The following is a 23215-nucleotide window of genomic DNA, read 5'->3' on the forward strand; positions in this document are numbered from 1 at the left end:
AAACTGGCCATTAGCAAATGCTGAGAGCACAGCCATAGCCAGAGACCATTGGTGTAATGTGGAAGTACAGGCAACAAATTTTTCTAGACCTGATGGTGTGCACTTGTGAATTAATTTACCTCAAAAATCCTGCTAGCAGTTTGCAATTTCCAAATTTCTGATACAAAACTATCCCTCTTAGTCCCTGAAAGACCGTGTTACTTTTTGTGCTGGCATCTTGCATTAGACAGGAAATAGTCTCAGCCTGATATGAGGGCAAATTCCCACAGAGGCACTGTCTGGAGACAAGAGCCTGACAGTAGTGTTTCCAGCTCTGCCAATTTTTCCTTTATGGAAATAACAACACATACATGTTATAAGGAGCAACATGTTTTGATTATACAGCTCTATATGAGTGATGATTACATGTATTTGAATATTTAGTCTTCCAATATCTGGTTTTAACTGATCATGAATTACAAGTTTTATGGTATGCATTTTCATAATGCTAAATACTAACAACAGAATAATACTAGTATGCGTTTGAAAATAAATACTTTTTTGGGTTTTATTCAAGATGTGGTGAAGTAGTAGGCAATAAGCTATGTGCACTTCAGACAGAACATTTGGCAAAGGAAATCTGTCTGTCCCATAGAAATGGAAATGAAAATGTTTTGGATTGGGAAACTGGGCATTTATTTTATTTGACAAGTCTTATATAGCCTTCCTTATACAGAAGATGTGACACTTGTCCTCTTTAACTTCTGCTATTGTGACAACAGGGAAAACCTTTTCCCTCCCAAATGATGTGAATGACCTTAAATTTACAGCAACCTCACACACAGCCAATCCTATCACTGAGAAAGAACACTTCAGCTCTCTGAAACTCTACCTGTATCCTTAGCCCTGTCAAACACGAGATGTGAACGTCTGAATGACTGGGAAGATTTGATCCTGTGACATAGTCTGGCCCAACCATTCCTTTCAGAGGCTCCTCCTGTATTCGTGATACCAGGACTGAATACACTGTTCTCTGCAGCTCAGATGGTGAGGTGCAAGGCAATTCATTGGTAGGCCTATGAAAAAAAAAGATACTTCTTTTTCAACTACAGTCTCAATTTGTATTAGAAATTAAGAGCCACAAAGTACAATTTTTTTAGATTCACACTGATTTTAAAAAGGAAATACTGTATTTACAACTGAAAATTTAAAGACTAGTTGTTTCATTCATGGTAACTTTATATTTTTCCACCTACTTGTTTAATTGACTGCAAGCTCTCCATGCATCTAGTTCCTCAGAAAGTTGTTCAATTTTCAAAGGTACAGATACATCCCGTCTTTTTAAAAGCTGACTAGAAAGGAATACACAAAGTCAAAATTAATTCTAGCAATGAATACTTTCTTAAAAGAAAAATAAGACAGAGAATAGTAATATAAAATTATTTTGATTTGCTATGGAAACAAATTGATCTTTCACGATAATCACTGTATTTTATCTCAGAAATATTGAATTCCTAGATATAAAAGTATACGTTTTAAGTTTGATTTACACCTTATTTAAGTTTGTCTTTAATTAGCTCTATTTTTTCTTTATATTTTAAAACCAGATGTGTTCTTATTTCTTACATAAGCAACTTCCATTCTTGATAAATTTTTTAGCAAAGTTACAGGGATTAATTAGAGCAGCTAGTGGAAGTGAGGTCAAGTCAACTGGGTCAGGCTCAGCAGTCAGTCAGGTGATTGGCTGGAGTTATGTCAGGAAGGACTAGGGCAGGTCAGATCAAGTCTGCTAGGTCAAGTGCATAAATGCCTGGAATATTACCTCACTGAGTAGCAGAAGGTCAAGCCAGGTTGGGAATTAAGCTAGCACCCAGTCGTGAACTCTAAATTCAAACCTTGTCCTTTCTACTGAACAAGTCTTGGCAAATGGTCTTCACAGAGATACAGAATTAGAACTGTTACATGTAATCATGCACCGAGGGAGTGCTGAATGCTTATCTGTCTCTAAATATTCTTCTTACCGAACTGTTTGACTGAAATCCTGGATTCACAACTTGTTACGTTACCTCAGAAATTTCTATGTGTGCAATGAATGAAGAAAAGAAGGTTCTATACGCAGTCATGGCAATATCCTTATAACTTTGTAACAGAACTGGGAATTCAGATTGTTTCATTTTTTTTCTTTTCCCAGATGGAAGGAATGGAGGGGGTGGGGAAGTGGGGACGATGTATTGCATACATGATAAAAGGACTGATTTCTCAGTGTTACTGAAAACAGAGTATTACCTTGTATACTCATAAAGTGCAGGTACAATGCTATTGTACTGTCTTCTGATAGCAAGTAATGCACCAATGTAACCACACAAAATCAACAACTCGTTCCGAAATCTATAAATAGAAAAGTATTAATCATTATCAATATCAAGCATTTACAAAAACATTAAACTAATTCATATTCTAATTATAACTTTAAAACCTAATTTTATCCATTCATCCATCTTTTGTAGAGAATATTTCTTTGCTGCTAATGCTTACTTTCTGTGTGATTTAATTTTTAAAACAGACTCAGTGTGCTTTACATTGACCTCAATTCTTAAATTTTTAATAGCATGTACAACACATAGTTATTAAGCACAGTCTTGTGATGTTACAAAAACAATGCCACTAAGATCTTTTCCTGTGATCTAAATGTAAACAAAATTGCCCCACATATTAGTGTGGACTTCAGTTTTGCCAGGTTTCCCCATAGGCCACACATGAGTTAAGCTTTTTGTTCCTTTTAGCGTGCACCTCTGCAAGCACTCAGACCTAGCTGCAACTACCTGTCATGAAGGTGAACCACAGCCATCCAACTATTTTAGAGCTAATTCTGCGAGTGACAGCTCAAATTTCTGTGACATTTTGACATAATAACCCATATTATGTGTGTGGTACCACTGCTCTTTTTCTTCAGGAAACAGAAAACAGAGAGCTGGTTCACCAAAGTTAGATTCTTCAGATAAGACCAACATTGATTCATAAACTGTAAGCACCCCAGAGAAAGAAGCAGTAAAGTATCTTTTTTCATATTCCTAAACCTTGAAAATGTAGGAATATTCCACATTCTAGTCTCCAGATTGAGAACTACCTTGCTTGTTGCAATTTTTTTATACCTCTCTTCTGGTAAACAAAATGTGATACTAAAAATGTGCAACTATATTTTTTTAAATTCCAAAAGCTTCCTTTAATGGAACTTCCACTTCTGTAAGTAAGGAAAATATACTCACTCACTACATTTATGCAGCACTAATCTTTCAGTGCGTATGTAACTTAGAAGATCGAGATATGGACAAACTGAATCTAAAGTCCAATCTGAGCCACAAAGTTTTTCTGTTGAAAAAGGAAAACAAAACGTCTCAGAAGCCAACCCATGCAAATGACATGCTTTAGAAGTTTTGTCCTCCAAATACCTACCTTTCACATACTGAATGCCAATAGGGAGAGCCTTTTCAGGTTCTGTGCTTAATAGATAGTACTTTATAGTTTGAAATACATCCCCATCGGCCTGAACTGTCTCTGCCAATCGCATACATTCTTCTACATCAGGAAGATTACACTGAAAAACAATGATTTTGCAAAAAAAAATTATTCTAATGTTCAAACAATTCTCTTAAGATGCCAATAAATACTGAAGTTTGCATGTAACAAGATTAAACTCTCTCTGAAAGGAGGGGTGTTGTTTGAAGGACATAATGAATACAGTGTGCATAAAGAAAGCCATCTAGATCAAAAAATAAATCAGGATGAGAATGTTCTCTAAGCAGTATCAGTTTCCATTGCTAATATTTTAATGAACTTTTTGCTACAGCTTAATAGATATGCAGTCTGAGTTGAACATTAAGAGAGTCACTGGAGGAGACCCTTCTGCTGCTGAAATGGAACGGAAGGATTTAAGATTACAGACATAAGATGTAAAACAGTTGAGCATAGCACAGAAAGCTTGTCATGACAAGACATGATTAGCCTGCACTTCAGGCATGAGGATGTTCTAAGTCATACGAATAGGTAATTTTGAAGACCATAAGCTACTTCAGGAAGTAACTCATGTCATAGAAATACAATACTTAGAGTAGAATAAAAAGAACTAAAGTTCTTTATAGGCAACACTATAAATAAAGTCAATGAAGAATAAAAGAGCAAAAAATGGCATGTAAAATATAAAACTGTCAGTGACAAATTCATCTGACATTTACTTAACTTAAATGTTCTGAAATTAGTAAACAAGTCAATAGATAACCTCTTGTTAGCATTCAGGGGAATTCTTTTTCATTGTACCTTTTCATGCAGGTCATTTATTTCTGCTATGCATCCAGGATAAAAAGCACATAGCTTTACTAACTGCAGTTTGTTATCAGGAATCATCATAAGAAGATCAGCTGCTAAATCCCTGCACAAACAAAAGATGACATACAGTTACTCTCGCTGTTTTTTAATAAGATTAAACTAGTTTTTCCTCTTTTACATTCCTCTTATAATGAAGAATTTCATTAAAAAAATACTTGTTTCTGAAAAGAACAGAAGAAAACTCAGTCTGTAAGACTATTCTAGTGCAATAAACAAGTCTTATTATTTTTGTGAGTGTGTGTTATGTGTTAATTTTTTATTGCCTTAGTTGGTTAAATTTAACAGCTGTGCAATCCTCAAGCATCTGAACCACCTCAAAGTGACATGGAAGAAGTGAGAGCCAGGATGGTAAGGGAGAGTAGGACCTATCCAGTTTGAAAGAAGGAAAGATTTTGACATGGCTCTGTCATGAAATCATCCTCAAACTTCCAGACTTCTAGAGCTAAATGAGATCAGCATAAATCATCACTCAGTCATCCAGAATGGCTACTGCTTCTGTGACATTACAGAAGAGAATACAGAAGAAATGAACATGAAACATTTTTCACCCTTTTGAAAGGAGTCTTTTAAGCAAATTAACTTTTCAAAAATATTCCTAACTTTTTACCATTTTTTACTGCCTCAAAGCAATAAGCACATATGTAATAAATTCCTTTGAAATAAATATTCTATTGAGCTTTTAATAACTGATCACTCTTGTTCTGTGACTCTTCAGCTCACACAGACATATTTTCTCCTGTGATTCCCCCAAGACCAACTTTCCCCTGTGTAAAACAAAAACTTTCACTGAGTTCCCCTGGATTTTCAGAATTATGTCCTTGGCTTAAAAACATTCAAGTAAGATACTGTCAAATATTTGCAACCACTTTCTAGTAGTAATTTTCAAGTATTGATCATAATTTGAAAATTACAACACGTAATTTAAACATTTTTAACATTAAGAAAGTCATGTTTTCAAATCTCTCTTTCTATAAGGAAGCAAAATACCTGTATCCAAGAGATGGAAAGCTAAAAAGAAGACATTGGAACAGCAGTGAATAAAAATTTGCATTGTATTCTCACTTTACAGAGGAAAAATCTAATAGAAAATAATTAAGCTACAACAGCAAATCTAAGGGTCAGATTAACTGACTTTGTTTAACAGCAAAAAACCCACACCTTTCCAATGCCTTTTAACAATCTAAAGAAGATAATGCCAAAAGGTGTTTTGAAAATCTGTTATACTATTACTATGCAGTAGCTGATTCTCCAAGATACAGAAAAGCTCATTCAGAATGTATTTCACAACTTCTTAAACTGTTTTCGAGATCAGTTTCTCCTACATAGTCATCCTCATAGGCATTTTAAAATTTTGTTAAGTGATTAGAAATTGCTCATCCAAAAAACTGAAATCAAATGTTTATTTAAAGAAATCTAAAGAAGTCCTCAAATAAAAACCAACAAAATAGGTTACCTGGATTGTTTGTTTAAGAATTAAACTGAAAATGCTGTCAGTATAAAGAACAAAATCAGGGGGCTGAGTCTGCATATGAGGTAAATTCAGTATCTCAAGAAAAATAACACTAGTTTTCTCCAATAGCAGAAGGTTGTTTTTAACAGTATTTCAGTGTTAAACACAAAAACAAATGGTATTCTTAGAGACACACATTTTCCCAAGGCTTTATGATGGGGGGGTAGGGCACAAAGGTTTAATTTTGACCATTTTGTTTGGATTTTATATTTTAGAGCACTTCTAAAAAAAGCAAACCCAACCAACCAAACAAAAAGCAAACAAAAAACCCCAAACAAACAAAAAAAAGCAATAGCAAAAGAACCACCACCACCAACAACAAAAAACAAACTATAAAGAAACCTCAACAAAGCCAACAAAAATCCCCAAACAACTAAAATCATACAAGTGAAAACTAAAACAACAGTTCACCAATAACTGATTTCATTACTAATCCAGCAAGGTCCTTTGGTATTCCTCAAGTTGCCTAAAGTTAAGTGTGTCTCTGCAATTAAATGTTTCCAAATGGTGGATATCCCTAAGCATAACCAGTAAAAACAAAAAGGGAGCCCTTCAAATACCAATCAGAGGTCAGGAACTCCAGCTTCCCCATACATAAACTTACACATGCAATGGACCAAAGGCTACAATGCTGTGCCAGTACTTTATTACAAAACAGGAAGAGATTCAGGAATCTCTGATCTTTTCTGAGAGAATAGAAAAATATTCTGTAATGGCTGCAAATCAGAATCCAGGATTGCAGGGTGTAGCTGTAATAGGTGTTCAGTACAGCGTTTGAAACCCTCTGACAAGTCCTTGTGCATACTTGGGCAATATGCAGTTCACCCATTCAAAATTTTATCAAGTATGACCATGTAGACCTCAGTCTTCACGTGCCATAAGTTCACAGAAGTTTTATGTACATACACATAAATGCCATATTATTAAAAGTGCTTGCTACCACACTAAGATCAGAACAAGTTTTGTTATGGAACTGGAAAAAAGAATCACTGTTTTTCTTAATTCCATACACAAAAGTGGTTCCTATGACAGCATAAAATCCTACATAAAAATCACTCTTCACAATGAAGTAAAAAAGATAGAGAAAGAGCTTCAGAGACTTTAGAAGCTGCAGGTGGAGTTGCTAAAACAGCCCTGTTAGAACTGGTGCAATGCAGACTTGCTAAATCATTGCACAACCAAAGCAGCAAATCATCTTTCTTCTTATTTTATCTATTTCTACAGTGCTTCATTGTTTAAAGCAAGCTAAATGTTCTGTAGAGATGAGTTCCAGTCTATTTCTTTCAGGCTACTTAAGCAAGTATCAACTGTAGCAGAAAAAGGGATCTGTAATTGTAGGATCTGTTTGAGCACACATTTTCTATGAATTATTAAGCTCTAAACACCTGCACAACTATCAAAAATACCTGAACATTATTTTCTGCAGGCAAAAGAGGCCAAAACTGTATCCTTCAAACGAAAACCACCACAAGAAGGAAAGAAAATTTAGCAGATAGTTTTCCCTGTATGCAACAGAGAAATGACCTACTCCTGCAGATTTAAATAGTAATCTCATTTCATTCTTAAATCTTGTCAGCTGTTTTATATTTCCAGAACCAATATAAAATAATTCCTCAACCTCTTTTTACATTATTCGAGCACATACTTTAAAAATCACTTCACAGATCCTGCTTAACGTTCTGTTCCTTTTGACTTTAAAAGATAATCTTTACTTTGTTAGCAGCAGTTACACAGTGCAGACTCCAATCTACTATGCTCCCTATTGCCCAAGTATGTAGATTTTTTTCCAGCAGGTTTCATACTGTTTGACAATGACTCTTCTCACATTTGGTATGAATATGTAATGTGTTTTGAGAACAAAGTGTAACATTTGCATACTCTGTGCTTCAAAGGTCTCATACAGCAATTCTACCTACAAAAGGCGGTCTGGTGTCTAGAAAAGTTTCAGACTGAGACAGACACCTTTATTGTTTTGGCAGGGGTGGGGGAGGAAATAAAAATCTTTGTATTAAGAAATTCTTACCATGTGGTTATTGTCATACATTTTCTTGCTAGTAATTCTAGGGCATAATGTGTTGCTTCTGCTGCACTTTCTCCTAAGACTGTACCCACACTGACTGCCAACTCCAGTTCATTTCCACGGATCAGGTTTGCCATCGCAAGCTTCCTCAATGAGAAAATGATATCATTAAGGGACACAAGCATTTGGGGGGATTCACCATCCTGAGCATATGACATTCATTTATGACACTGTTTTTTAAGAGGACAAAATATGTATTAATTAAAGCAACCATATATATAATTTGAGCCTCTTATATGAGTTAATAATTGTGCATCATGCCTTAATCAGTTTTTAAATAAAAGAATATATTTTCTTTAGCACCATCTTCCTTTATTTAACCCAATAAGAGATTACACATACAGAAAAAGAAGACAGCAATTCTTTCTAGCTTTAACTAAGGACACAAGCTTTCAGAGTACAGATTTTCCCCTGCTTTTGATAAAAGGAGACTCAAGAAAAAAAAAACCACACACAAATAAAACAGAACTAGAAGGACTCTCCTGTTCTTAACTCATCTGGACAACTGATAGGCAGAGGAGAATATTAAACTGTAAGAAACTACACAACAATTTGAAATACAAATTTTGAAATACAGGCATTAACTGATGACTAATTTCTCTCTGAACAGATCAGTAAGATGAAATTTTACTTATTTTGAGGAACAGAGGAAGAACAGTGTTTTGGGTCAGCAACAAAAAATGCAGATATAATGAGAAGATACCATTTGTAAAACTAAAAGCAAAATTAAAATCCAATAAAATGTTATGCCAGCCTTATTTTTGTAGTGAGGCATAAGGTTTTTTTGCTATTCACTTCACCATTTAGACTGCAAATTCTTCAAGGCACAGACTGCAATTTTATAGCACAATAAAGCTCAAGTTCTGAATGGCTCTTTTGAGTCACCATAAACAGAAACAACATACTGTATATATGAAGATACAATTAAATAATATCATACTACTTCCTGTGTATGAGAGAAATCTTGAATGTAAGAGCATCAGGGAAGTTTTGCTACTAGCTTCAATATTGTAAGGCTCAAACTCTCTATTATAAATACATATGAAACAAATACCAAGTATAAGTAATACATTTTAGAATGCGATATATACGTATATATTTTTTATAAACCAGTTAATGTGGAGATGTAAAAGAAAGTCAACGTCGGACTTTCCATACTTAAATAGAAGGAAAAAAAAAATTACCTCTATATTTTCAACAGCCAGATGGCAACATGCTGCAAGCACAGCATGGCCATTCTGGAAATACCATTCTGCCAGTTCTTTACTGACCTCGTGCAGGAGCCTGCAAGAACAAAACATGAATTCTGCAAAGTCAATTAAAGGTAAGAATTCTTTGGCTCTTAATTTATGTACAAGCCACCACATTTTTTTCTGTACCCTAAAATTTGTGTATTTGACTTACAGATAATGACACCACTAGCTTTCAAAATGCAGTTTGAGATTCTCCCACAACTTATGTTGGTGCATATTCGGGTGGATCACTTTCTCAAAATCTCTATCAGTATGGAAATACTGCTTCCGACTCATCACTAAAAAATCAACACATTTAACTGAAGTAACTACACAGCCTCAAAGCTGATTTTGTTACTACAAGTAACCTGATAATGTGATTTAGGTTTTACAGTACTGTTTTAACGCAAGGAGACACGACTTGTTTCTTTTATGTGCACACAGAATGAAAACATATCCTTTAGTGTGTACATTGCCAGAAACTTCACTGATAAATACTGAAGCTGTAGGAGCTGAAGATGAATAGAACAGTCTCACACATACGTGCTAATGCTAAATTTTACTCTACATATAAAGATTTCTAGGTTAGTATGCTACATATTTAAAAATTTAAATACATAGAAATGCACCATAAAAATCAAGTAATTGGAAAGGATATTTATAATTGTAATACATGCATATGAAAAATACATTTGGTGCTAAAAGAAGGCACATTAGGGGAATTATACAGTGTAGGTAGCATCAGCTAGTAGTAACACTACCAACTAAGTGCTAGAAGATGCAATATTTTGTTGTCAAATTCTGTCAGATTGCTGATGCCAAATGAATCAACCATGGTTTATCTCCCTTGATGACTTTACAGTCTGCATTGATATGAGGCTTTAGATATACACTAGAACAACTTACTCATTATAATCATCTGTATTGTTTTCACCAGAATTTGAAGATCCACTCGTTGTGGAAAGGTGTAACATCTGCATATTCCCCTCACAAGCTGCCTAGAATTGAAAAAAAACCCCAAAGGATTATTACACCAGCCAAAATGAACATGAAATGTGATTTTTCAACAACGACAAAACAATCTAAGATTTATAAAAAGCCTAAGTAAAACAAAGGAAATGCTTAAACCAATGAACTTACTGATAGCTAAATCTTAGTTAAGTGTTAGCCAGCCACACAAGAAATTCTATAGAAGCAAGAGACCTCTTCCTTCCTATGAATTTGTACAGGGGGTTTCCAGCATCAGACTATGCTTATAAAATGGTCACTGTGGGCTACAAACTTAATTTTTATTCCCCTAGGAATGAAGGACAAACTCCTTATACACTTCTCAGTAGATACACTAGCCAACCTGGAAATGTTTATATAGTGGCATAAACTGAACCTTACTTCTGACATTAAATGAGAAGAGACCTGCGTGGATTAAAAGGAAATTCTTTCATGTGCTTTAAGGTGTAGCTGGGATAATGACATTAAAACACAGGGCCCAGTTAAAAGTGAAAAAAAGGTTCTGCTTTCATTTAATATTGTCTGATTAAACATTTGAGACAGAGTATTCTATGAATTTTAATAAAAGCAACCCCTGTGATGTCTTTCTTATAAGAAAAATGAAGATATTTCTAAAGCTTTAAAGTGCTTAAAGGTTCAAACACTGTAACTTGTTAAATTTAAACATACCTCAATATTCCATTCTGCTCACTATTTAGCTACTATTAGAAGACAAACAACATACAGATGGACAATTTCTAAAGTACAAATTCACATCCATTATAAAAGTTCTCATCTGAGGCAACTGAACATTCATGGGCAAGTAGAAATTAGAGAAAGTACCAGTGAAAAATCTTGACAGTTTATTTCACCAACTATATTAAGTATGCAGAAATTGCCCCCCAAAAATAAAGGAATTATGAGAAAAAGTGAAACAAAGTTTAAGCCTTGAATGTTTTTTGCACCCTTTAACTTGTGTTTACCCTAGGAAGCAGATAGGACATATGGTCATTTGGTATTTTCTTGGACTGCTTTTTGAACTAATTTAAAAGTTTGACTTCCTGTATTGACTTACGACTGCAGTTGAGCAGTTTCAGGTAAAGACTATACAGTACAACCAAGACCTTAGTAGAAATAAAAGAGAAATCCTACATGTTTGAGACATTAAGGACAATACTGACTGCTAAAAATCAGGTTAATTTTGTACTTCAACCATTGCTTTTCATTACAGACATTTGATTACAATTCAGACAAATCAGGATTAAAATCTGTAAGCATGAAATACTTATTTTTGGTAAGAAATTTTTATCACTTCTGCATAAAACCTGCATAAAACAGTAAGAGTAGGGTACGATTATTTATTCATTTTGCAAAAGTGAACAGAGCTACACTTTTAAATGAGCTTGTCATCTTCAGAGTTAGAAACAAAGAGCTAAATACACCTCCCACACTGTTATATGTAATAGTACCTGTGCAACAAGCAGAGCCTCTTTAAGCTGCCCTCTTGAAGTAAAGAAAGAAACCAGCTTCTTCACATCTCCGATAGCTATGCAGTATGGGATGACATCATCATTTTCTTCCTGAATTAGCTGATCAGCTCTTCTAATTAAACAAATGAATAAACAAATAAGAAAGACCTGCACATGTAGATGATCATTAAAATAATTTTTTTTGTATAAGTGTTAGATGAAATACAAAGATCACTGAAGTCCATCTGCCTTTCCACACTTCCCAAGACTTGCAAACTGCATTGAAGTTTCCTGTTAAATTTACAATTTACGCTCAACCTTTCACTTGATTCCTGTACACAAAATCATTGTGTACACAAATGTGTACATTTGTGTACACATTTGTGTACACAAAATCAACCTGACAGTTCCATCACAAAATTTACAGAACAAAAAGTAACATCAATAGAATGCTTTAACAAAAGTCAAGTACAACTGATACTAGTATCCATCCTTCCTACTTGTATGTGTCCTTTCATGGACAGAACAAACAATTTGGCACTATATCTTTACTACCTTACCTTTGCATTAACTTCCTCCAATATTTCATTGATACCCCAGGTGCAACAGAGAGAGCTTTGTCCCACTAGAAGAAAGAAATAATATATTTAACCTGATCATTTTATTTTGATAAACAGATGTATTTTTAACTACTTTCATGTGTCTTCCATTAAAAAGAAATTTGTCACGAAGTTAAATAAGAAATGAGCTATGCATTAGACACTATATGTTAAAAATAATATAATTGGGGCAAGATTACTCTTTCCAGGAATTTTGACCCATTTTGCTGCTGCTTCATCTTTGGAAGGGTATCTGGTTTTCAGAAACCTTCATATTTTATTGTTGTTCAAAAATGTTCTGATATTTTACCTCTCCAAGTTCTACCATTAGTTCACAATATCGCTGAATTTGTCCTAATCTTAAATGTATTTCTGCAGCTTCTTTGAGCCTCTCCTCTTTGCTTGGTGCACCAATACCACCTCCAAACTTGGACATTTTTACTGTTGTCAGTTCTTGTGCCTGGGACTGAGGGGGGGAAAAAAAATAAAAATTGTAAGAATTAAAAGAGAGTACAGTTTTCTGTGATAAAAAGTTTTTCTAAGAACAAACTTCAGTCAAACATTACAATGGAAAATAAAAGCTATGATTTAAGAAAATATGCTTTTGAGAAAAGGCTCCCTGGAGTAGACTACAGTGAGATTATATGGAACTATTTGTATTTTTATAGTAATTGTGTCAGTGCTTTGTTGCACACACAATTTCTTCTATCATCTTCCTCCAATCTCTTTTGTATAATTTTTTCATAACTTTTTTCTCATATGTAATTCACCAACAAGTCCATCTTAAAAATCCTGATATTTTTGAAATAAAAAAAATATTTTTGAACACAAATGATAGTCAAAAGTTGTACTTATAACTATTACATATGGATGCCCAAATAAAAACAGACCATAAACTCATCCATGTGTCCTAGCCCATTCACCATGTGACCAATAAATGATTTATATTCCAACTCACTGCAATTTTATATTAGTTGGTGAAAACAGCCTAAATTTCTTCATCTTGTAGAGTTTGAGAAACACACTACAACAGAATCACATTTAACATAAAAACCCAAAACAACCAAACAAAAAACCAACAAAAAACAACCAAACAAAAAAACCCCAAACATTACAATCAAACAAACATAAGAAGACCCCAAACCCAAAACCAAATCAAACCAAAGGAGTTTCACTTCACATTCCAAGAGTTCTGTTTAACTCCCTAACATCAGTGCATATGAGATGGTGTTTGGCTTCCCCAAAGTAAACTGCCAATGACAGCTGTAGACCAATGACAGCTGCTGAGAAAGGCAAATGATCTGGTTTTTTTCAGTAAACTTTTACTCTTTTACTTTGCACCTCTATTTTTTATCATTTTCATACTAAAGTCTCCAATGCATCCTCTGTGTGTACTGCAGAAACAGAAAAATACACTTCCTCTAGGTCCCTACTTCATCCTGAAGGTGCTGCAATTCCATTATCTAGTTTCCCAGGGGAAAAAAAGTTATTAGTAGCCATAAACAAGCAGCTAGCATCACCCTAACCCTACTTTCTCTTGAAGCTGTCAAACAAGATTCTGACTCAGCGAATAAGGGACAAAAAGTTTTTAATTAAAATAAACACTTCATCGAGATCCACAGAATGATCAGCAATTACTGTAGTTACTCTAGGTCACCTGAGTTATAAATGCATGAAATAATGATACAGGGATAAAGAGACTGCTTGCACTGCATGAGTAAAGAATTAATTTCCCCTTCTTGGGAGAACTGGCTGAGAAAACTGGTTTTTGCACACAGGACTGCACACTCCCACAAGCTTCGTAGTATTGGTAGAGTAGCTGCTACTACACTTAACACCACCAACAGAAAACTTCCATCAATTAAGAGTCCAAGGTATGTAGGATGCTCTTTAAGAGTTCATGATTTTGCAAAAGAGACAGACTGCAACAGCAAGCCAGGTGATGCCTGGCATGTATTTAGCTCCTGGGGTGACAGCATTACACATTTCTTGATCCATACCAATAGATATTTTTCCTCTACTTTTAACCCAGTCATTTGAAGTATGGGATTCCCTAAGGTATCTTCATATTCTAAACAAATTGTATATCTGGTTGCATATTCATATATGCAACTTCTAGTAAATTTGTGACCTAGCACTTGAATTTCCTATTCATATCTGAGTCATTCTTTAATTGCATACCTGTATTAATGACAGGCTCTTGTTTTCAGCTTCCAGACAGCTACAGAACACATTTCTGCTGACTCTTCTCCATTTTCAGCCATGAATTTCTCTGCCCCTGCATCTAACCATAATTGCAAACTTCATGTTTAAATAACCAAATAATTTAACTTTACTGAATATAAAATTATGGTCTCTGTAACAGGGAAGACAATCTCACTTCATAGTTCAAGCAGAAGTGATGCTCGCTTTGCAATTTCTTTTCATTGTCTCCAAAATTGTTTTTCTAGATAAATCATTTTAAAGCATTAAATGTTATTTTAAAAGAGTAAAGTACTATATGTATTACCAAACATGTTCAGATGCCATTTATGCTTCACTTACCATTCTATATCTAACGAGATGTTTCATATGCATAATTCCTTTGCAGTAGTTTTGTGGAAGCAAACTGTCATCCTGTCCTTTTATTACAGCAACTAAATCCCATAAATTTTTGGTGCCGCCTGGAGGCTAAAATTGTTAGGGAAGAGTTGTATTACAGTAATATTCGAGAGAATATTGAACTTATAAAGACATCAAAACACGTGAGTCATTTTAAAGAAATATAATTTCACACCATTTCTATACTAGCTTTACTATGATGACAAGAATTAGTTCAAGATACTACAACTCCTTCACTTTTCTTCAAGGCTTTGAAGATAAATCAAGATCCATGAATTATGAGCAGACATAAATGACAGCTCCTCACCAGTTTTACCTTTTGCTCCCAAGCTATCTGGTGACTACTGCAAGCATTCAACTGCTGCCCCAGTACTTGATTAGCATTTTCTGAAAACCAAAGAGGTGGGCCAGGTAAAAAACAACTTCAAGGATTGATTGTCCCAATCTGGCCTAATATATTAAATCTTAAAATAGACATATATAGTGTAACTGTATGCACAAAATCTTGCAGGCCAGAAAGGTAGCTTTAAAAAAAAAATTAGGCATTTTTATTGGTCTCAATAAATCAATCAAGGAATCAATCCTTCAGTAGAACTAGGACCATGGTTTAACATGCAGTGAGATCCAGAATAAAGAAAGTAATTAAAAGCTTCAGAAAAATAACCACTGAACTTTTGACCCGAAGGAGCTTTTCTAAGACAAGTTTATAAGCTTAGAAGTCCAATTACTTCTGAGACGGTAAAAAGCAGATCTCTGCAGAAAAAAATCCCAACTTTTTACAGACCCTAAAACTCTTAACTTGATTCCCCTAGTTTTAACACAACACTTTATTTTCTGGACTCAGAAAGTTTTGTAAGTTTTTCTTCCTGGGTAATTCTAATATTCTTAAAACAGTTTTATTCTCAAATTGACATGGGACATCAAAATGTGCAAGTTCTGTAAAAGCAGGAATTCTACAAAAATTTATTTTTAATAAATGGTAAAATTCAAGGTTTGTAATTGAAGAATAGTGTTTCAGCATTTCTAAATCATACAATTCAATTGAGCTAGAAATCAAAACCAGTATTTTGGATGAACTAGGTCTTCGTAGATCAATATATTGACAAATTACAACAGTGCTTGATACAAGCTGTAGTTCTAGGTCATTTTTGTCCTTGTTCTGCCTCAATTTCAGCTCCTATGCAGGAAAGCACTCACAGAGACCAGTAGCTTGTATTTTTAACTGAATTGCACAGAGAGGCTGTAGTGCTTTATAGGAAATATTATGCAATGAACCAAAGGCAATAGATGGATACCAGTGCATGGCATACTTCTACAGCTCTTGGAAGGTAATACAGCAATTCTGGCACAGACTCTTGGGAGTACAAATCTTATCTGTAATAAGAGAGTCTCTTTGATGGACTAAAATTTAAAACTCCAGTACAGTTTGACAAAAGATATATTTTAATTTTCTTCAACAGAAAATATTTGTCAGATTCTCCTATGGAAAATTTAATCATCCCACCCATTTCACTGTGTGAAACTGTGGTGCTTGTAACTGACAGACAATTCAGCCATGGACACTTGCATGCAGAACTGTTAGCAGAGAGAGTAGATATCTGCACATATTTTGAGCTTCCTTTAAGAAATACAGAAAAGGGGGAAAAAAAGAGATATAAAGAAAGATAGAAAAGAAAGAAATTGCAGTTCTGGTGATTGATTTCAGAAGTGAAAATCATGCACACTGACAACATCCTTAAGTTTGCAGAATACTTACTGAAAAACACTCTGAAAACCACCTTAGTTTTTTTCCTCGAATATTTCTGGTCAATTTTTCCACTTCTTGTTTAATATCCCTGGAAACTTTACCACACAGCAAAGGAGGAGCACCAGATTCCACAGCACGATCTAACACACACAAAGATTTATACATGAAAATTGAAAAAAAAAAAGGGAAAAAAAAATATTAACGTAGAGAAAATGAAACAACAGTGTATGCCATTTACTTACCTGTATTACCAATAATCTCATCCCAACATCTATCTGCTAAGATATTAATTTGTAGAGGGTTTATAAGAGGTGTCAATGACCAGAGTCTCACAGTTGAGTCACGAGAACAAGACGCCATGGTAAATGGACGACTAGGATGACATGTTAATCCTAGTAAAGAGGACATTTAAAATTGTAATTGCATAATTAAGTTTGTGTAATAACCAGTTTGATTAAATTATTTTATAATTTTTCAAATATTTAAAACTGCATTTCAATACAGAAATAAAACAGAATTTAAAAATATTACCATATACATCTGCACCATGATCATAAACTGTGGCCAAACATGTTCCATCTCTTGTGTCCCAGACTCGAATTGTATAGTCCCAACTACCAGATATTAGAAGGTAAGGAATTTCAGGATTCCACAACAGTCCCCGTACTGGAGCTGTATGTCCACTGAGAATATTTATACAAGCATCCTGTGTATAATCCCATATTCGAACAGTACTGAAACAGGACAAAAAAGACCCATGTTCATTAAATCACCTACTGAAATATGATTATCTCTTCCTATTGTATGACTACCATTTCAGCAATATGTAAAGCTTCAAATTTATCAGAGTATTTATTTGTGATATGCAAATTTGATGGGCTTTGTATCTCAAAGTAGAATATGCATGTTAGAAGGGAATTTTATGTATTTACATATATATTTTCCTACAGCAACATGTGCTCATGCATGTCCCTTGCATACCACTGCCATGTATTGCTAAGCAGGTCAGCTGATCCAGTTCTGAGTTTTACTAAGAACAGGAGAGTTACCAGGCAAAAGAAACTCAAAAGAATTCTTACTTTCTGTGTTACCCCGGACTAAGTTATTCATCAATTGCTTTCTTTCAAAGTGAAAGTGCAACTATATTCTGAAAATACCTCTGAAATGAAGACTTGTCACAGAGCCATGATTGGTAATCAAATCAGAATGTCTTACAATGGCACCGTGACACAAATTTGGGTTCACTACTTCTTACTCATGTGAAAGGGAGAGGATTTACACATAAAAGGTTTGTTGTCATTTTCTTTAGTGAATCTCATATTACACTGTGAACTAACATTTTGCTGCAAGCATAGACATCTAATGAATAATATTGAGGAAACCACTAGAAGCCAGTACTCCTAATTTGTGATCTTTCTCAGAAATGTTTTATATATTCTGCAGGGAAGTAGCTTAAAAACAGAAAAAAACCTTCTTCCTGCTTACTGTAGATTGATGTATGTCAAAGAAAGTCACGAAAACCAACATTACAAGAACCTAGCAGCGAGTAGAAATCTCCACAGATTCTACTTAATTATACGTTTGAAAGACATCAAATAAGAGCAGGTCTTGCACTTCTATCTTTAGACATAATGCAAGCACGTGCTATCCTCCTTGTATCTACCATTCCTAGGAATAACAGATTATCAGCTGGTGACTCTCCCATTCAGAAACTTCCATTGCTACATCAGTTGTGACAATTTTAGATGATTATCCTGCTGCCCAAATACTGCATTAAGCTAACAGCAAAGCTACAGCCTGTATCTAAACAAGTCAGATTTAGAGTATATTAGTCTCAGAGTTTTTGAAGGTGCCAGCATCTTCTAAAGCTCTGAAGTTTCTCTATTAGTTTTGCTTGAGGTTTTTAATTTTATAATAGTTCAGAAAAACACACCTGTCATCAGAGCCACTGCAGAGGATTCCTTCTCTCAGGGGAGACCAGCGCACATGAAACACCTTTGCAGTGTGCCCTGTAAAAACTTTCAGTGGCTGATCTGAGCTGGTTGCCAAGTAGTAAACACGAACATTTTTATCCTCACAACCAGTTGCTATCATATCTCTGCAAAAAATAGTAAAATCTTTAGTCACTGGGATAACCAAAGGCACTTAAAAGGGATGCATACTTTGCAGTTTTTAAAAAGTAGGATATTTTTTGCTTATCCTTTGTCTGTTTATGATATAATTATTGATAATTCAATTAAATATACTAAATGAGAAAAACTCCCAACCTGATAAAGATCCATCAGTCGCAACAAGGAATAGGATGAAACGTGACCAAACACCCAACACAACTACTAACAGACTGAATTACTGAATAATTGTTTTTTGACAAAATTTTCTCATGTTATTATTAGGAATTATTTTCAAAATCGACATATACCACAGTGTATTTAGATGCCTGCTTCCTCTTCTGCTTATGTACCATTAAAAGGAAGCCAATCTAAACCTCAATTTCCTGGTACTGAATGTATGCTTTCCCGCTATATATTCAGTGAGAGAATTTTATTTTCTTCCATCAATATGAAAAAAATCCTCTTTTGAGAGTAAAGTAGTCCTTGTCCTACTCAACACTTTAATATGGTGGGCAATGAAATATACTACTAGAAATACAGAGCTGCAAAAGACACATCCTATTGTGGAACAGAAACTTTTTCAGTGTTCTAATATCAAAGTAAAAAACTCATCCTAGATAACGTTGTGTTATTTTATTGGAAGTCAATTTAAACTGATCGTTAATTTCTGTCATTTTTTACTTACTTGTTGTTTTGACTCCAGTCACAGCCAAACACAGCAGCTGGATGCTTGTACTTGTGCAGAACCTTGCCATCAATGGTTCGAATAATACTGAAAACAATTACAATGCAATATTATGAGGCAAGAAGCATTCGGAATAGGGTTATCCAGAGGTGAAGTTTGATGCTGTAGAAATCAGCCAGATAGCAAAACCAAAATGCATACAGAAAGAATAAGAGAAATCTTAATTCCTACACCCATTCAACTAAAAGGCTAACTCTGTATTTCCCAACAAAACATTTAATCGGACTTCAGAGTTCATGTTCCTTCAGAGGGGCTGTAAAAATGTCCACTGTGGTGCCTTCTTCTCTAAAAGGATTCTCATGGACTGAAAAATCTAAGTGGTAGCTAGGTGTCGCAGTGGGTGCGACAGCTAGGGATAACTTGTTGAAATAAAAAGCTTAAAAAAATATTTAAAAAACTAAGACAAGCAAAGTGGGATAGCTTTTGAAAAGTGTCCTCTGTATTTACAGGTAAGAAATCTAGAAGAATATTCTCAGTTAAACAAAAATCGGTACTCAGTTTCACTACCACAGTGTCTTAGACACCATTCCTTTTGCAAACATTTCATTATATTCTTAAAAATCATGAAAAATATATCCTAACAAGCACAGAGGATTAATAGAATCCAAATTTTGGCCAGTATGAACAGTTTTAAAATGAGTCACTGATAGTGCTGTCAAAGTTCACTGACTTGATAAGTGCATTTAGTAATACTTTTTTTTCTTCCAATAACACTCACCAAAATCCATCACTGCTGCAGGTTGCTATTCTTTTGGAATCTTTATGACTCCAGGCAATGCAGAAGATTCCATTCTTTCCATGCTTCAAAAAATGCAAAATACCTATCAATAAGAAATAATTCACCCCTTTTTTCTCTCATCTATTGACTCATCTTTTTTATTTTATTCTCCAGTGTGCTTCAGCACTTTTCTCCCAGTAATGTATACTGTATAAAACCACATTATAACAAGTCCTCAGTATAGCTTTAAGAATCCCAAAAACTGGGACTGAGAAGAGAGAGAGTAAAACTGCCATAGTCTCCAGCATCCAAGAGACAAAAATGGTTTAAGCTGAAGAATGAGCAACTCATAACTATATGAGCCTAAAGGCTTGAATAAAGGTTAAGTACTTGTTGGAATAAAGAAGTTAGTGGACATGAATAACTGTGCTATGTAAAAACTTAAGTGGGATGGATATTAGGTCTAGGACTATATTAGCACAAGTGCAAATCTTATGAGAGCTCCTGAATGTATCTATGTATGTTTGTTTTCTACCTGCACCCCACCCTCCTAAGCTGTCTTCTTAAAGAGCATCCTTTGTCCTCTGATGCAGATGCCATAGTTAATTATGTCTGTGTAATCTGAAGATCACAGCTATACACTAAGAATATAAAAAAATAGTACAGAATACCACCACACAGTATTAAACAGTATTTAAATTAATAGAATGGGATTTGTAAAAGCTGGCATAGACTCCAGTTACTATGTGGCAAGATTCAAAATAAGGCATCCTGCTTAGTATGCTGCACTTTTGTGGTGTATCACTACAGGACCAATTTTAAGATAAAGGAAACAATCTGGTGCTTCATCATTCTTATGCCACAAACTCGGAGGAAGTGAAAATATTTCTGCCTCAGAGATAAACTGTCACCCACATAATTATTTCTCTATAATTTAATATTACAGCACCTTTAAAAACCACATGAACTTAGACCCATCTTTATTTATTGTCACTAAAGGAACAACCAACTTTTATTTCATGTAGATGGAAGAGGATGGAATCTCATCTTACCTCACTGAATCTGGTTATCATTTTGCCTTTTTTGACATCCCAGATGAAGCCACCATTTCTGGATGTGGCACCTGCTATGCAGTTCAGATCTCCTTTACAGAAAGAGATTTGTAAGATCTCACAATAAATATAAGATCACAATATTGTTTCACTAATATACTTCTATTTTAAATTTAAAGTATAAAATACAATCAGAAGACATCATTGTCACATTAACAAAAGCTGTTAATAGTTTAAGGCCAGCATCTGATACTGTCACAAATACCAGTTTCAACAAAAGTCTGACATGCTTAACAACATTCCTATTTTGATAAAAAGGCGAAGTCTGAGTTGTATTGTTGCAAAAGTATTCTCAATGCATGCTGAAAGGTGTCAAAGAAAATCATGTCCATAATGCAGAAGACTCAAATGGAAAAAGAGATACAATCTCCAAGTTTCAAAATGTAGCAACACTGGCATTTTCTTTTAAAGTTCCCAGTCTGCTAAAATATACCAGGAATAATGCAACAGAGCAGGAAAGAATACTTTGTTGTCTTGATCTCAAACCACAACAGTTCCTAAACCCATCAAGAACCTGTCTGAATCTGTTACCACTCTACTGGGCAGAAAGATGGAGCATATTGACTCCAGAATAAGAAATAGAAAACTAAATTCAAACCTAATCCAAATGCCACAAACTCTCATACCACAGTGACCTTCTATACCAATACAGCTATACTTTTCCTAAAAAGTTATAAGGACATTTATATAAATATTTTAACTTATTTAAACCACACCTCAGACAGAAAAGGCAATCTATGCAGGATTCTAGAAAGGTGCATATAAAAAATGGAAAGAGATTCAAGTGAGAGATTGATAGGGGAAAAAAAATTTAAAAATGTCATCACTACGTTCAAAGGTCTTTTGATACCAAATACAAATGGTGGCAGGCATTAGGCTATATATTAGGAAAGAAGAGTACAAAGGTGGAAAGAAACTCTCTAGGAGTAAGGGATGTCAAAGAAGTAGAAAAAGTTCTGTCTGGGATAGACAGGAACTCTTGGACAGGGTAGTGAAGAACTGAAGTTGAAGCACATGCTTCCAATTAGCTTATATTTAGCTTTTTTAAAATAATAATAATAATAATAACAACAATAATAATAAACTGAATTTGAGATTTGAAAAGCACCCCACTAGTAAAAAACCTGTTATCTAAGCGTGAGATACTACTACAAACTGAATTTAAATTTCAAAACAGCACAAAACACTGTAATTCATATTGCTGTAATTTCCATTTAGTAAAACAAATCATTTGTGAAGAGGAAAAAGGTGCAAGAGGCCCTCTGGAATGAAAAAAGTACAAATTCAGGTCACATATGCAAACTACATTAAGCTTCCTATTACATTATTTTACCTATCGGATTTAGAGTTTAAAAGTATTGGGGAGAAGGCAGTGAGACAAATTATTTACATTAAAAAAGGCATCTGCTGCCCAAAGAATTAAAACACAGTGGAAAGTCTAGAGATCATCATATTGTGACATCAACAACTATCACAAATATACTCCCAGGTTCACTTTAGTGGGTTGGCAGAACAGTTTTAAGAACTATTCCCAGTGACTGAAGTCACTTCTATAAGAAAAAGCAGATGCTTTACAGAAAAGATACCCTCTGTTCTAACAAAGTAAAAGCAGAGCTTTTCCGTGATTAGAATCATGCACAAAGAAGAGGAAGAACCAGACACCTATCTTCCACTTTTTCAGCACAAAATAGAATCACAGTTCCTTAACCAGCCACTTCCCATGCAAAGAAAGCCTTCTCAGCAGCTGCATAATGTCATGCTAGAAAGGCTCTGCAGATTTTCCTCCCTCCAGTCTGAACCACTGTGAAACACTGAGATCACTTGTCATAAGGGGAAGCCTTAACAAGGTCTGGAGCATTGAATTCTACTGGTTTAACAGATAAGAGTTCAGTTGTATCTAAACCTTGTATGTGACCCTTCTATTTAAAACAAATACTTTTAT

At 34.6% G+C, this 23215-nt stretch overlaps 1 protein-coding gene across 1 annotated transcript in view; it reads right to left on the bottom strand.

The window, feature by feature from the left end:
* Nucleotides 1-23215, bottom strand: part of WDR17 (WD repeat domain 17) — a 39153-nt gene that overhangs the window by 671 nt on the left and 15267 nt on the right. Inside the window, exons 9-29 of the mRNA XM_008502520.2 lie at nucleotides 21214-21305; nucleotides 20162-20244; nucleotides 19384-19470; nucleotides 18521-18685; nucleotides 17119-17321; nucleotides 16830-16979; nucleotides 16597-16727; nucleotides 14784-14909; nucleotides 12550-12705; nucleotides 12201-12265; nucleotides 11641-11773; nucleotides 10091-10182; nucleotides 9137-9236; nucleotides 7896-8035; nucleotides 5350-5370; nucleotides 4294-4405; nucleotides 3433-3574; nucleotides 3246-3348; nucleotides 2266-2367; nucleotides 1236-1331; nucleotides 872-1055 (exon numbers count right to left, since the gene is read on the bottom strand). Coding sequence (XP_008500742.2) covers nucleotides 872-1055; nucleotides 1236-1331; nucleotides 2266-2367; nucleotides 3246-3348; nucleotides 3433-3574; nucleotides 4294-4405; nucleotides 5350-5370; nucleotides 7896-8035; nucleotides 9137-9236; nucleotides 10091-10182; nucleotides 11641-11773; nucleotides 12201-12265; nucleotides 12550-12705; nucleotides 14784-14909; nucleotides 16597-16727; nucleotides 16830-16979; nucleotides 17119-17321; nucleotides 18521-18685; nucleotides 19384-19470; nucleotides 20162-20244; nucleotides 21214-21305 — 2483 coding nt within the window. The remainder of the gene's footprint in view (nucleotides 1-871; nucleotides 1056-1235; nucleotides 1332-2265; nucleotides 2368-3245; nucleotides 3349-3432; nucleotides 3575-4293; nucleotides 4406-5349; nucleotides 5371-7895; nucleotides 8036-9136; nucleotides 9237-10090; nucleotides 10183-11640; nucleotides 11774-12200; nucleotides 12266-12549; nucleotides 12706-14783; nucleotides 14910-16596; nucleotides 16728-16829; nucleotides 16980-17118; nucleotides 17322-18520; nucleotides 18686-19383; nucleotides 19471-20161; nucleotides 20245-21213; nucleotides 21306-23215) is intronic.

Source organism: Calypte anna, chromosome 4A (assembly GCF_003957555.1).
Source record: "Calypte anna isolate BGI_N300 chromosome 4A, bCalAnn1_v1.p, whole genome shotgun sequence".
Lineage (NCBI taxonomy): Eukaryota > Metazoa > Chordata > Aves > Apodiformes > Trochilidae > Calypte > Calypte anna.